We start from the raw sequence: 15,102 nt of genomic DNA, 5'->3' as shown, positions 1-15,102 counted from the left end.
ACTGAGTTTTCATGTTAGGAGGTAGGCACAATCCATACATCCATTTTATTTTTTTAATTTTTTTTAACGTTTTTATTCATTTTTGAGACAGAGAGAGACAGAGCATGAATGGGGGAGGGGCAGAGAGAGGGAGACACAGAATCTGAAACAGGCTCCGGGCTCTGAGCTGTCAGCACAGGGGCCCGATGCGGGGCTCGAACTCGCGGACCGCGAGATCGTGACCTGAGCCCAAGTCGGCGCTCAACCGACTGAGCCACCCAGGCGCCCCCATACATCCATTTTAGAGATGAGAAAATGAAGGCATGGGGGGTGGGGGTTAACCTAGCCAAGGTCCCACAGCTCGGTAAATGAGGGCCGGGATTCTCACTCAGCCAGCGGGCCTTCGGGGTCTGTGAGCTTAACCACCATAGGCTATACAGAAGAAATGTCCAATCTCTCAAAATGCGAATCATCATTAGAGAACGACCAAAGCTCCTGGGTAGGCTCCAGGGACGTGTAACTAGCCCATCCCCACCAAAGAGTCTCATCTAGAAGCACGGCTGGGCACCTGGGCGGCTCATTCGGTTAAGCGTCCCGACTTCCGCTCAGGTCATGATCTTGCGGTTGGTGAATTTGAGCCCCGCATTGGGCTCTGCGCTGACAGCGTGGAGCCTGCTTGGGCTTCTCGCTCGCTCTTTCTCTCTCTCTGCCCCTCCCCTGCTCGCGCTCTCTCCCTCTCCCTCTCGAAAATAAAGAAACGAGCTTAAAAAAAGAAACTTCCGAAGACTCAATCCAGTTAGTGACAGAAAAAGACTGACCTTGGATTATCTACTTATCACCTCCCCTCTGCCTGCCTGCCTGCAGATTACTGCCTGGATCACTCACACCCCGGCTCACAACGGGTTACCAAACACATATGTAATGAACGAATGACCTACAATTCCCAGACTGCAGCCCTGTTCGTATGATAACTTCTGTTGGTTTTCTAACAAAGGCACATGCAGTCAGCGTGCAGGATGCGTCCAGGGCCTTTAAGACTCAACCCTAAGAGACATCCTGAAGCCGTGATGATCATAAAATCCTACAGTACATAAAGAATGAGACTTGCAGATCAGATTTCAACCGAGGTTGATTGAAAAAAGTTCTCTCAGGGGGATGAAGCGAATGGAGCATGAGTTTTCTGAACAACAACCACCAAAAGGCTGATCCATTCAGTTGGAGTCTCAGGCCAGAGGATAAAAGAACCTGGGAAAAACAAGATGAAAAATGTTGCCTGATTTTATGTGCGCTCTTTGCACATTCCTTGCAGCAGTGATCGGTTTTTAAGGGTCAGAGTTCATATGACAATTAGAATGAAGAAGTTAGTTTTTCAGCTTCCGGTTAAACTCTTTCTCAACACACACACATAATACTTCCTATTCATCCTTCAATGCCGTGTTCATGCCCTGTCTTCTCTGCAAAGCCTTTAAAAGAACAAAAACAAAAACAAAAACTTTAAGAACGCTACGTTCAACCCAGGGCTCGAACTCATGCCCCCAAGATCATGAGAGTCGTGATCTTGAGCCAGCCAGGTGCTCACAAAGCCTTTTTTTGCTCTACATATAGAAAATCTCTGCCTCTTCAAGCACTTGTCATCATCGCCACTGATTTGCTATTATCAGACTTCTTCATATCATCTTTTGATGCGACTAAGTCTTATCTCCCTCAACCACAATCTCTCTGAGGGCTGAGATATCTGTCCACATTGCCTTGCATATAACGAAGGCTCCAGAAGTATCTGCTTGTCTAAACTGGCTTCATTTTCTGGAGACTGTTCACGCACTTATTCCGTGCCAGGAACTTTTTTGGTTCCAGGGAAACAGGGGTGAAAAATCAGACAAAGACTTCACCTCTACGGAGTTTACCTTTTCGGGAAAAAAGTGGAAGATCTAAACCTTCTTGTCTCTCTAGAAAGTTGCAGGAAGTTGTAGCTGGAGACCATAAGAAATAGTACAGAGCAGTTGAAAATACCGTGGATTGTGAGTCGTGATCTACATTGGCCTCATCCCTAATTTGATATATATCTTGAGTACATTTCTTTAAAAAATTTGTTTTAAATGTTTATTCATTTTCGAGAGACAGAGAGCACGGGCGGGCCGCGGGGGTGGGTGGTGGGGTAAGATAGAGGGAGCCACAGAATCGGAAGCAGGCTCCAGGCTCTGAGCTGTCAGCACAGAGCCCGACGCGGGGCTCGAACTCACGAACTGCGAGATCATGACCTGAACCGAAATCGGACGCTCAACCGACTGAGCCACCCCGGCGCCCCGAGTACATTTCTTAACCATTTGTCATCTATTTCCCTGTATGTCATATAGGGATCACATAGTTACTGGGAGAATTGGATCAAAAAAGATGCAAATACTGCCGGAGGGAACTTCCTCAATCGGACAAAAAGCATCTATGAAAAACCCACAGCTAATACCACACTTAAAAGTGAGACTGGCTGGCTTAGTCAGAAGAGCATGGAACTCTTTCTTGATCTAAGGGTCATGAATTCGAGCCCCACATTCGGGATAGAGAGGACTAAAAAACCCAGAAACTTAAAAAGAAAAGTTAGGGCTCTGTCGGTTAAGGGTCCAACTCTTAATTTCAGCTCGGGTCATGATCTCACAGTTTGTGGGATCGAGCCCCTTGTTGGGCTTCACGCTGGCAGCATGGAGTCTGCTTGGGATTCTCTCTCTCCCTCTCTGGAAATAAATAAGTAAACTTAAAAAAATAAAAGTTAAAGACTGAAAGCTTTCTCCTATAGTTACTGTGCAACCCAGACTAACGCCATCTTGGACAAATCTGCCCCGATGACCTGTGACATGAAGCCTTCTTGAGCAGTCCCTTTCCCCCACATTCTTCATTTAACCATACCCTTAAGTACACCCTTGGGGCATAATGTCCTTGATAGGGGTCCTCCTGGATGGTCCGCAAACATGTAGTCCCTAGCCTCTAGGGCTATAAAAGCAGGTCTCATGGGAAGGTGGGATTGCCCTAAGATCTCACCATAAGTCCTCTTAATAAACCATTTCCTGTCAGGCTGGATTTGTCAGCCTTTTTTTTCAGTCTTAATGGCTCCTACAGCCTTTGGAGGTTGTTTTGCATATACTACCCCCCCTCCTCTCTTTCCCCCTCTTTCATGGAACAATCAGTAATAAGACAAGGATGTCTGTTCTCCCTGATGCTATTTAATATTCTAGTGGAAGTTCTAGCCAGGTTCTAAGTAAGAAAGTGAAATAAAAATAATGAAGATTGAAAAGAAAGAAGTAAAACTATCTCTATTTTCTTTTTTTAATGTTTATTCTTGAGAGGGCGAAAGAAAGAGCATGAGCAGGGGAGGGACAGAGAGAGAGAGAGAGAGAGAGAGAGAGAGAGAGAGAGAGACAGAATCTGAAGCAGGCTCCAGGCTCTGAGCTGTCAGCACAGAGGCCGACGCAGGGCTTGAACTCACGAACCACAAGATCGTGACCTGAGCCGAAGTTGGACGCTTAACCGACTGAGTCACCCAGGCGCCCCAAACTATCTCTATTTTCAGATGACATGATCTTATACAGAAAGCACTAAAGAATCCACCCAAAAAAAACCCTGTATTAAAGCTAGTGAATTCAGGAAGGTTTCAGAATACAAGGTCAATATAATGAATCAGTTGTATTTCTGTAAGCTAGCAATAAACAATCTGAAAATGAAATAAAAGCTTCATTTACAACAGCATTGAAAAGAATAAAATACTAAGGAATAAAATCAACAAAATATAAAACTTGTATACTGGAAACTCCAAAACATTATTGGAAGAAATTAAAGAAGACCTAACCAAATGGTAAAACATCCCGTGTTCAGGGCTGGGAAGGCTTATTATTGTTAAATGGCAATAATCCCCAAATTGTTTTATAGATTCACAGCAGATCCTACTAAAATCCCAGTTCCCCCCACCCACTTTTTCTTGCAGAAATTGACAAGCTACTCTGATCTTAAAATTCACATGGAGATTCAAGGGCCCCAGGATATCCAAAAAATCTTGAAAAAGAACAAAATTGGGAGACTCACGCTTGCCAATTTAAAACCTTCCTACAAAGCTATAGTAATCCAGACTATGTGGTACCGGAATAAGGACAGACGTATAGACCAACGGAACAGAGCTGAGACCCCAGGGAAAACCCATGCTTTTATAGCCAACTGATTTCGATAAGGGTGCCAAGACAGTACAAGGGGGAAAAGAATAGTCTTTTCAACAAATGGGTGCAAGGACAACCAGATATCCACAAGCAGAAGACTGAATTTGGACCCCAACCTCTTACTATATACAAAAATGGAAATGGATCAAAGACCTAAAAGTGAGAGTTAAAACCGTAGAACTCAAAGAAAACATAGGTGTATATCTATCTCTATGACCTTGAATTAGGCAAAGTCTTCTTAGATACGACATCACAGCACAAGCCACAAAAAAGAACACAGGTAAATTGGACTTCATCGAAATTAAAAAAACTTGTGCTTCAAAGGATGCCACCATGAAAGTGAGAAGGATAGGAGATATATGGAAATCATAGATCTGATAAGGGACCTGCATCTAGCACGTATAAAGAACCCTTACAACTCAATAATAAAAAGACAACCAATTTTTAAAAAATCGGTGACAATCTGAACAGACACGTCTCCAAAGAAGACATAAACATGGCCAATCGCCACATGAAAGATGCTCAACATCGTCAGCCATCAGGGAAATGCAAATGAAAACCACAAGGAGAGACGACTTCACACCCACTGGGAAGGTGATAATCAAAGAAGCAGAGAAGGAAGAGTGTTGTAGAGAATACGGAGAAACGGGAATCCTTATACGCTGCTGCTGGCGATGTAAGGACCGCAGCTACTATAGAAAATAGTCAGATACGGGCGCCTGGCGGCTCAGTCAGTTGAGCATCTGACTCTTGATTTGGGCTCAGGTCATGATCCCAGGGTTGTGGGATCGAGCCCCGCATTGGGCTCAGTGCTGCGCATGGAGCCTGCTTACGATTCTCTCTTTTTCTCTCTCTCTCTGAAATAAAAAAATAAAAAAAAATTAAAACCACCACCACCACAACAACAAAAGAGAAAAGCTGGGCAGTTCTTGGAAAGGTTAATTGTAGAGTTACAACATGACCCAGTCGTTCTACTCCTAGGTATATGTCCCAGCAAGCTGAAAACCTGTCTGCCCAAAAACTTGTACGCGAGTGTTTACGACATTAATAATAGCCAGAAAATGGAAATAGCTCAAATGTCCATCAAGTGAGGAGTACATAAGATGCGGTGTATCCATACAAAGGAATGTCGTCCAGCCTTAAAAAGGAATGGAGTGCCGACCCATGCTACAGCATGAAGGAACCTTGAAAACACATTAAACGAAAGAAGCCAGTCACGAAAGGCCATGTATTGTATGATTCCACGTATATGGAATGTCCAGAGTAGGCAAACCCAGAGATACGGAAAGTAGATTCGTGGTTGTCAGGGGCTGAGGGCTGACTGATCGGCATCGGGGAGAGGCTGCTGGTATATATGGGCTGTCTTCTTTGGCGGGGGGGATAAAATGGTCCAAAATTAATTGTGGTTGATGGTTGCACAGCTCTGGATATGCTAAAAACCATTGGATTGTGCATTTTAAGGGAGTGGGTTGTGAGGCATGTGAATTATAACTCGACAAAGAGGAAACACATAAAAAAAAAAAAAAAAGCACACTGGAGTAAGTTTTCCAATGCCACACATGGAGGCAAATCTCTCTGTGGGACTCAGTCACCACTTCAACCAGGAGCTAGATAAACACACATGCACTTAGAGAGTGACCATTACGTGGTTGAGGGCTAGAAAAAAAGCCTTTATTGTAACTGGAACCAGATAAACAAAGCACTCTTGCTGGCCAACTCTCAGGAGAGGGGAAGAGCCTTGGACACAAACCCACTCCCCATCCCCAACCAACTTTTATTCTATTCCTGGCCCTTGCTTTTTTGATGGCTCAAGTGGTGTACTTTCCGCACAAGACCGAGACTGAAGGCAGCCCACCATTTTGTGGATCAGAACCCCAAGAGACGTAGCGGATTATTAATATTTTGAAGAGCTTGGAAATTCCTATTACTCCAATACGCCGCTCAGATTCTTCATTTCCGATAAAACTAGTATTTATACATGAGAAGCCTGGGTTGTTACACTGACCTATTTAGTTTGTTGATTAACCAGTGACTCATCTCTAGTTCCACGATACGGAGGTCAAGGTTCCGAGGCTATTGCTACCACAGCTGCTTTCTATTTCAGTTTTAAGAAGATGTTTACAAGATGTATATAGGCAGGCAAATCACATAAACATGGTCACAATAACAATCCCGTCCACAGAGACGATGCCACTGGCGACAGCTGGTTACCAGGAGAGTTTGCGTGGACTTAGGTTCTCTCCGGGTTGTCACCGCAGCGATAAACAAACACTATCAGGGATGACTTATTCCGGTTTTACAATGTGTTCAAAGACCTACCAGAACAGTTGCTTCCAGGGGGAACTGGATTCAAGCTTGACTGTAAAACAACCAGTATAGCAGAAATGTATTCTTTTGACGTGAGTTAGTTCGTAGAGGCCGGGTCACTTCATGAAATCATTCAACTATATAAACAGTAATACCTAACACAGATCGTGATTCCAAACACTTTCCTGGCTTCCTCTAGTCCAGCCCACCTGGTTCTCTACAGCTTGCTGCCCTTTGTCCGAAAGCTGGGAGAAATAAACCCTCGTGACACTGTGTCACGACCTGGGGGGACTCATTGGCCACAGGACACAAAATTATCCTTCAGGTTTCCCTTTTTTCCCCTGAGCCATCAACAGCCCAGGGCCAGTATTTCCACATAAGGTCTCTTGTTTTTTTTTTTTTTTTTTCCACATAAGGTCTCTCGTACTTGGTATTTCTTCACCATTCTTGGTCTTATCTAGGGGGTTAGGGCCTCATAATTAGATTACTGCAATAGCTGTCTAATTGGTTTCCACATTTCTATCTCCCTCTGCCTCAGACACATCTGACAGCAATGTAAAGTTTTAAATATCTAAACGTAAGAGTGAATCAAGCGATCTGTCTAAAAAACCTTTGACTGGCTCCCCCATGTTTCCTGAGTAAAGTCCAAACACCGTCAGCCTGCCATTCAAGGCCTTCCACCATCTAGGTCCGTGTTTTCATTCTAGGTTTATATCCTCTACTACTCCCTTGAACAAAACTCGTCTCCTCGACACCCCCTGAACTCCTGCTATTTCGTTTTGCACTTCTGTGCACGATGTTCCTTCTGCCTGGAATGCCCTCTCATCCTTAAGAGCCTGTCCAGGGCTTCCTTTTGTCCACAAAGCCATCCCTGACCATCATAATCCATAGCGATCTCTCATTCCTTGAATGTGATGAAAGGTAAGGGCAGTGTGGCTCTGTTGGCAAATGCTCAGGTAGGACTTTTCTGGTCTCAGGTTGTCAATTCTTGTATTACGTTATCTTGTGTGTATCTTGCCTCCTCAACTACACTGCAAGCTCCTTGAGCACACGGACCAGTTATGTTACTTTAAAAAATTACCCACGGTACAGAACACTGTGGTGGGGGCCGTGATATGGGGCCAGCTGTCGACTAAAGACCACTGAAATGTCCCCAAGATGCCTCATTCTAGGTGACGGCTCCTTACACACACACACCAAATCTAATCACTTTAAACGTGAAACTAACTCTACGGGTTACTCCAACATATTAAGGAATTACAAACTGCTTCTGGAACACTTCTGAATCCCCTATGAAAATACAAAGTTAACCTTCAATAAATAATTTCATGCTCCCCTCAAAGCCTCAAAATGACATGTAAAGAAAAATGGCCAGCCAGGAGCATAATCCCTAAGATTTACTTGATCACAAAGCATTTAGAAAAGCCAAGGCTCCATGCAATTCATTTCTATTTCAGTGTCTTTTTTTTTTCTCTGCAAAATAGGCTAAACTAGATAAGGAAAATATGTCTAGAACCTGAAGTTTACATGAAAGCCGGTCAAAACGACGTGGGTAATTCCAGCAAAAGAAGTTCTTTACATCTTGGTTTCTCTTGAATGATTTAGGCAGTCTGAGAGGTCTTCGTGGTTAGAAATGTAATCCCTAGCTAGCAGTCGCTAAGTCTGCGGTGGGTATGTATCCTGACCCCCACCCGCCAAAATGCTGCAACCATCAAGTTCTATCAACATACGTGCCAATCTTGCAAACTGGAAAAAAAGAGTCATTACAAAATGCCTACCTGCCTCTGCTGCTTTGAAAGCTCTGAAGTTGCATAGGGTGCACTCACTGTAAATTCGCAGGAATGTTTTATCTAGCTTTGTGGATGGCCCCCGATGACGAAACCCTGGCAACAGATGCCACCTTCCTAGGGAAACCTATGTCATATGTGAACCCTCGTCTTGCAAGTCGGAGAGAGCCCGCCTTGATTACCTACCCAGCTTCGCTGGATCAAAACTTGAAGGAAACGGTTAAGTGTTGGTATTTCTAGGTACAGCCTTTCCTTCTGCAAGTCTCCGCTTTAAGTAACAATTTTGTCTCCTTGAGCCTCGCCTTGACTGCCAGCAGGCAGGATTTCAAGTGCCCTCCCCACTTTGAAATATCCATGTTTTCTGGAACTCTGATCAATTTTGTGCTCTCCAAGGACTAGCATGATCATGCCGTGGGCTCCTCGTCAAGAAAAATGCTAAGTTCAAAGTATTGTTTCCTTCACTTCTAATTACAAATAAGTTTTACCTTTTATTGTGTTCCATTATACAATTTTACATAGTACCATGGTTACTGTAAGCGATAATTAAGCAAACTGAATTCACGTTGTTGAGCTCTGCTTCTCCGTATATAGATTTACCTAAAAAAGTACAAACCGAGCACAGTGGTGCAATTTACCAGGCACTTTCAAGTTGCTTAGATATTTACAAATATGTAAGCACCCTGTTTGAAAGCATGAAAATTTTGGTGTCAGGAAGAAACACTCCGTGTGTATCACATCTTTACATTGGAACGTTTGCACAGCTCCGCTCATTCCTGAGAAAGGTCAGTCTCGTTGCCACTTTACAGTTGCACGTCCTCATATTTCAGCAGTGTATCTTGGGGAACCATAACCTCTGTCACTCGACGTACCGCTAATGGCACAAAATACATGTAACGTGTTCCTCATCCAAGGGGAATGTATTGTGTCTTCTTGTAATATCTAAAACAAACAAAAGAAACATACGTGTTTATCACGAGGCATAATGGCCGCTGTCAAGAAAGTATGTGTATATGAAATTACAGGCATATTTCAATTTGTCACTGACACTTAGCTATTTAAAATGACATAAAACAGAAAGAGCAAAGGATAACGTTACCGACTTAAGTCTTCAAAGCTGTATTACAAAGGCCGCATATTAAAAAAGCAGAAAAGATCTGGTTACTCATTTGGAAAAACAAAAGACTGTGAAATGCAAAATTCAAGAAAAAGTGAGAGGTAATGCGATCTTGAAAATATTTTTTAACGAATACTCATAACAAGAGCTCTAAACAGTGGCTCTCAGAATCACCCGTAGGGCGTTTCAGACACACAGATACCCGTGCTCCTTCCCGAGAGACTTGGAAAATAATATCCAGTAAAGTCACAAGTGCGTATTTCTTTTCGAAAGATACCCTACAATTACATAAGCTGATCGATGCAGAGGATTTTTCATGGAAATGAAGAACTCCATACATACAAAATGTAAACTTTATATCCCATAAGTATATAAACATATATATTCATATTGATACAGATTTTTAAAAAATTTTTCCATTTTGTGTGACCAAAAGCAACAGAAAGCTCCTGCTTGGATTAGATGGAAGAAAAGAATACCATACACATCACATCTGACCTCCTTACTATGCGATCCCCACTGAGATCTCAAGCTTTCGATACTTGGTTCTCAAGTCAGCTTTTGAAAATTCAGTATTAAGCCCACAAACTGGTCTCTGGTGACAGCAATGAGTCACATCGTTTGTGTTGCTACAAATCACATCTTGTAGAAACTCCATAATAATTTCCTCTTACAAAATTTGTAACTCATGACACTAATCTGAGAGCCAAGCAGAGGTTGGAGGGATGACTAATTATTTATCCACACCTGTCAGATGTGATACGCCAATATGGGACTCATTGCGTAGAAAACAAAACATAGAGTTGGTAGGACTCTAACTCGTTAAGAAATCTGCAATTATGGGGCACCGGGGTGGCTCAGTTGGTTAAGCGTCCGACTCTTGATTTCGGCTCAGGTCATGATCTCATGATTTGTGAGATGGAGCCCCATGTCAGGCTCTGTGTTGACGGCTCAGAGGCTGCTTGGGATTCACTCTCTCCCTCTCTCTGTCCCTCCCCATTTTGCTCTCTCTCTTTCCCTCTCTCTCTTTCTCTCAAAAATAAACTTAAAAATGGATTTGCAATTAATAGTTTTTTAACTTTAGTTTTTTAAAAAATGTTTATTTATTTATTTTGAGAGAGAGAGAGAGAGAGAGGGAGCGCAAGTGTGGACAGAGAAGGGGCAGAGAGAGAGAGAGAGAGAGAGGGAGGGAGAGAGAGAATCCCAAGCAGGATCCATGCTGTCAGCGTAGAGCCTGACAGGGGGCTCAATCTCACGAACCATGAGATCATGACCTGAGCCGAAATCAAGAGCTGGAGGCTTATACTGGATTCGATTCCTGAAATCATTATTGCACTATATGCTAACTTGGATGTAAATATAAATAAATAAATAAATAAATAAACACATACATACATACATACATAAATAAATAAATGAGTTGGAGGCTTAACCGACTGAGTCACCCAGGTGCCCCTGCAATTAATAGTTTTAAGAGAATATAAATCCCCTTTTCAGAGTCAAAAGCTTGAAGAAGTTCTAAAAATAACTGTATATTGTGGTATACTGTAACAGATTATACCGAAAAGGGGCAAGGAATCTCCAGGCCATATATCTTTTGTCAAGTAATCATTTATGGAGCACAACAGAATAGTTTATATGTCACAACACAGCTACACTTTATCTTATTTGTATTATTTTATTTTCCTTTGGGAAATAATGTGTGCCAAAGTGTGACTAAAAAAAAGGCTCTCTTTTATGGAGGAAAAAAAAGGCTCTCTTTCCTTCTAATAGGAAAGCCTGAATTATAAAAACTCACTATAAAGTCAACATTTACTCAAAACGAGGCACACCTAAATATGATGCATTAGGACAGGACAGCTCACGTAAATATACACCAATAGAAACTAAGATTTTTCTTGGTTATCTATCAATGTATAATGTCAAGGATCTAAAATATAGGTCTCTACAACTAAATAAAATAGCCACGGCATATGGGAATTAAATGAGAGATGGGAAACAGGACAGCAGAGTTGTAAGATCCATACTTCAGGGGGAAAAGAACTTTATTACAGTGACTGCTCTAAATCTCTTGATCACCGTAATAGCAGTAAATTGAATAATTTGTTTTCAGTTTGAGTAATTTAGAGTTCAAGGCTAAGTCATGCAGTTGCATGCAAATCGACTAACTGCAATAGACTATACTCTTAATTTAGGCTCAGGTCACGATCTCATGGTTTGTGGGTTCGAGCCCCACGATGGAGCCTGCTTGCGATTCTCTCTCCCTCTTCCCCTCCCCCGCTCTCTCTCAAAAAACAAAACAAAACAAAACAAAAAAAGGAAGAAGAAGAAAGAAAATGAGACTCCTGGTCATTCAATGCAACCTTGTGCTAACTAAATTTCCCACAGCCTTCCCTAAAGGGAAGCATACAAAATCAATTTGGAGAGGCAGAGCTTGATTCAAAGTCAACTAGCCTGTTTTCCTAGAAATATCTCTTCTTTTCCTCATCATTTCCATGCAGCTCTTTGGACACTAGCCACTGCTGGCTTATTTGTAAGTACACCCTTGGTGTGACAATCTCATCTGGGGGAATGCCTTCATCAAGCAATCACTGAAATGCAGCTACCAGGACAGAGAAGGTTCTGGAACCAGCTTTAAGAATGTGTTCTCAGGGTGCCTGGGTGGTGCAGTCAGTTAAGCGTCTGATTGGCTCTGGTCATGGTCTCACGGCTCGTGGGTTCAAGTTCTGCGTCCAGCTCAGAGCCTGCTTTGGATTCTGCGCCCCCCTCCACCCCTCCCCCGGTCACAGTCTGTCTCTCTCTCTCTCAAAAATAAATAAACATAAAAAAATTAAAAAAGAAAAAAAAAAAGAATGTGTTCTCTAAAGAAGGGTTGTAGTTTCCCTTGTTTCTTTTAAGAAGTCTTAATTTCTTAAAAATTCAGAGTCTGAAGAATTTCTGAAGCAAATATTTATCTTATTGGGTGTTTTCATTAGTAAGGATATGAAGGTGACTTTAACAATAAGCTTACTAGGCTCAGTCACTGAGGGACGAGACCATAATGCTAAGACTTTTACAAACATGTTGAAGATGTTAAAATACTTAAAGTAACAATCCATGTATACAGTGGTCAGGGTTCTGGCATAAAAATTCTGACGTTTAGGGGCACCTGGGTGGCTCAGTCGGTTGAGCGTCCGACTTCAGCTCAGGTCACGATCTCAAGGTTCGTGAGTTCAAGCCCCACATTGGGCTCTGGGCTGTCAGTGCAGAGCCTGCTTCGGATCCTCTGTCTCCCTCTCTCTGCCCCTCCCCTGCTTGCGCTTTCTCAGAAACACATCAACTTTAAAAAAAATAACCTAGGAATACTCTGGCTTTAAGATAAATAGACGTATAAAAGTCCTAACAACTTAATTATGACGTAATGTGGCTGGAAGTGGTGAACAGGTCTCGACTTCCCTATTTTTTAGGTTGTGGTTTTAATAAAGTAGCTGCAATTGTCAGGAACACTTAGTCATAGATGAAAATGCTAAGAAGTTTTATGAAAACAGAGTTTTGGGTAGGCTGTTCAGGCATTAAGACAATTCTCGGGTTTTAGAAGCCTCTCAGAACGTCACCTAAACTATAGTTTCTTATGGCTGAGACAGGGATATTCTTTTTTTTTTTTTAAGTGTTTTTTTTATTTTATTTTTGACAGAGAGAGAGAGAGAGAGAGACAGAGCATGAGTGGGGGAGGGGCAGAGAGAGAGGGGGAGACACAGAATCCGAAGCAGGCCCCGGGCTCTGAGCTGTCAGCCCAGAGCCCGACGCGGGGCTCGAACTCACAGACCGCGAGATCGTGACCTGAGCCGAAGTCGGACGCTCAACCGACTGAGCCACCCAGGTGTTTTTTTTTTGTTTTTTTTTTTTTTTTTAAAAGACAGGGATATTCTTTTAGGGATTTGCCTCCTGTGCTCATCATTTCACTTCTTGAGAGACTCTTACCCATGTTTACAGTAGAGCAGGTCAGATTTGCTCAGCTCATTACTTCCAATAGCACTGTGGCCCAAAGAACAAAATGGCTAATTACCGATAATTGCTTTAGCAACTGCTTCAGATAATGACTTCCAATGCCATTTGCATTATATCATTGAAACGATTAAAGACAGTAGGAGCAAATGTGAAAATACCGACGGGATCATTTCAAGGGAATACATTTAGAACTAACAGATTCGGCTAAGTAACACTTCAGGGGCCCCAGATCGTGTTTTCATTTTCAACCACCCTAAGACTTGCCTGCTCGTGGATAATGTCAGACAATTCTTTTACCATGTCTCTGAAATTTGACTTTAGCCCTTCGTGGTATTCAATTTGATCCTCTTTAATTAGCCGCTCATTTAGTTCAAGCGCAAGGCTGCATGCCTGTATGAATTTCCTGTAGACAAAAAGCAAAGACAATAAGGGTTTCGTCATTTATTCCTACAAAGTCTCACGGACCATCAATTTGATATTCACTTTAACCATGGCTTGCCTAGAAGGAAAATTAGAATCCTGTATTTGCTCACTGCTACTCTTTGCTGATGCCACTTCCTAAGTCTGAAATACCTTTTCCTTTCTTTCCCACCTTTCCCTTCTGGTTTCTTACTTTCTTTAAAACCTGGCTCAAAACGCAGGCCTTCTAGAAAGCCTATTTGCTCAGTCACTTGATCTTGTATCAGCTAACGTTATTGTGCTCACGTTAATTTGCATGTGTAGATGAGTCGTGCATTCAATTCAAAAGTAATTTATTTGGGGTTAGTATGTACCCAGTACAGTACTGGGTGCTACAGGTGAGAGTTATCTGCCCTGTGCTGGGAGCGGGGACAAAGATTGCGGGGGGGGGGGGGGGGGGGGGGGGGGGGGGGGCGCGGGGAGGAGTGAAATCGGTGAAGGAGATTGAGAGGTACAAAAACTTGTTATAAAATGAATAAGTCACAGAGATGAAAAGTACAGCATAGGCAATGTAGTCAATAATGTTGTAATAACGTTGTATGGTGACAGATGGTGTGACCGCACTTCCCGCGGGGAGCACTGAGTAATATATAGAATTGTCATATCAGTGCGTCATAGGCCTGAAACTAATAACACTGTGTCAACTACACTTCAATAATTTTAAAAAAGTGGGGACAGTTGATGACTCATTGTAAAAGTCTTTCTCCATCATTTCATGTGTTTATATATTTAAATGTCCACAATCGGGGTGCAGGTCTTAGGGGGCAAAGTACCTCATTGCCATTTGCTTTGTATCCCTATCATAGCAACTAGTAGAATCTTTCTGCGCATGCCAGGCATTAATAAATACTGGTGAATGAGTGATTACTGGTTACTCTGCAACCTGGAAGGGCTGAGAACACACAGACAGGAAAAGTAAATGAAATTAAATCGGCAGCAAACGAGTGGATAAGTTCTCTTTCTCCTTGGTGTGTTTTACTCAACCCATCTCTCTTATTCTGAATATAAACTCTACATATTAAACAGATTTGTAATGCAAGACCATTCAGACATGCCTGGGGATGCTCAACTCAAGCCCTGGACCAGCAGAATCCCAAATGGAACTAAGAACACAAGATAGGAGGGGCGCCTGGGTGGCTCAGTCGGTTGAGCGTCCGGCTTCGGCTCAGGTCACGATCTCGCAGTTCCTGAGTTCGAGCCCCACGTTGGGCTCTGTGCTGACGGCTCAGAGTCTGGAGCCTGTTTCAGATTCTGTCTCCCTCTCTCTCTCTGC

The 15,102-nt window shown here is 42.7% G+C and overlaps 1 protein-coding gene across 5 annotated transcripts in view; it reads right to left on the bottom strand.

The window, feature by feature from the left end:
• Positions 1-6,851: 6,851 nt before the first annotated feature.
• DOCK11 (dedicator of cytokinesis 11) overlaps positions 6,852-15,102 on the bottom strand; it is a 199,309-nt gene continuing 191,058 nt past the window's right edge. For all 5 annotated transcript variants that reach the window (XM_049644754.1, XM_049644750.1, XM_049644752.1 and 2 more), the window contains 2 exons: positions 13,635-13,773; positions 6,852-9,208 (listed from right to left, as the gene is read on the bottom strand). In XM_049644754.1, coding sequence (XP_049500711.1) covers positions 9,086-9,208; positions 13,635-13,773 — 262 coding nt within the window. In that variant the 3' untranslated portion in view covers positions 6,852-9,085. The remainder of the gene's footprint in view (positions 9,209-13,634; positions 13,774-15,102) is intronic.

The sequence above is a fragment of the Panthera uncia genome, chromosome X, assembly GCF_023721935.1.
Source record: "Panthera uncia isolate 11264 chromosome X, Puncia_PCG_1.0, whole genome shotgun sequence".
In the NCBI taxonomy this organism is placed as follows: Eukaryota; Metazoa; Chordata; class Mammalia; order Carnivora; family Felidae; genus Panthera; species Panthera uncia.
Note: the sequence above shows the minus strand (reverse complement) of the source record. Positions and strands in the feature narration are given on the sequence as shown.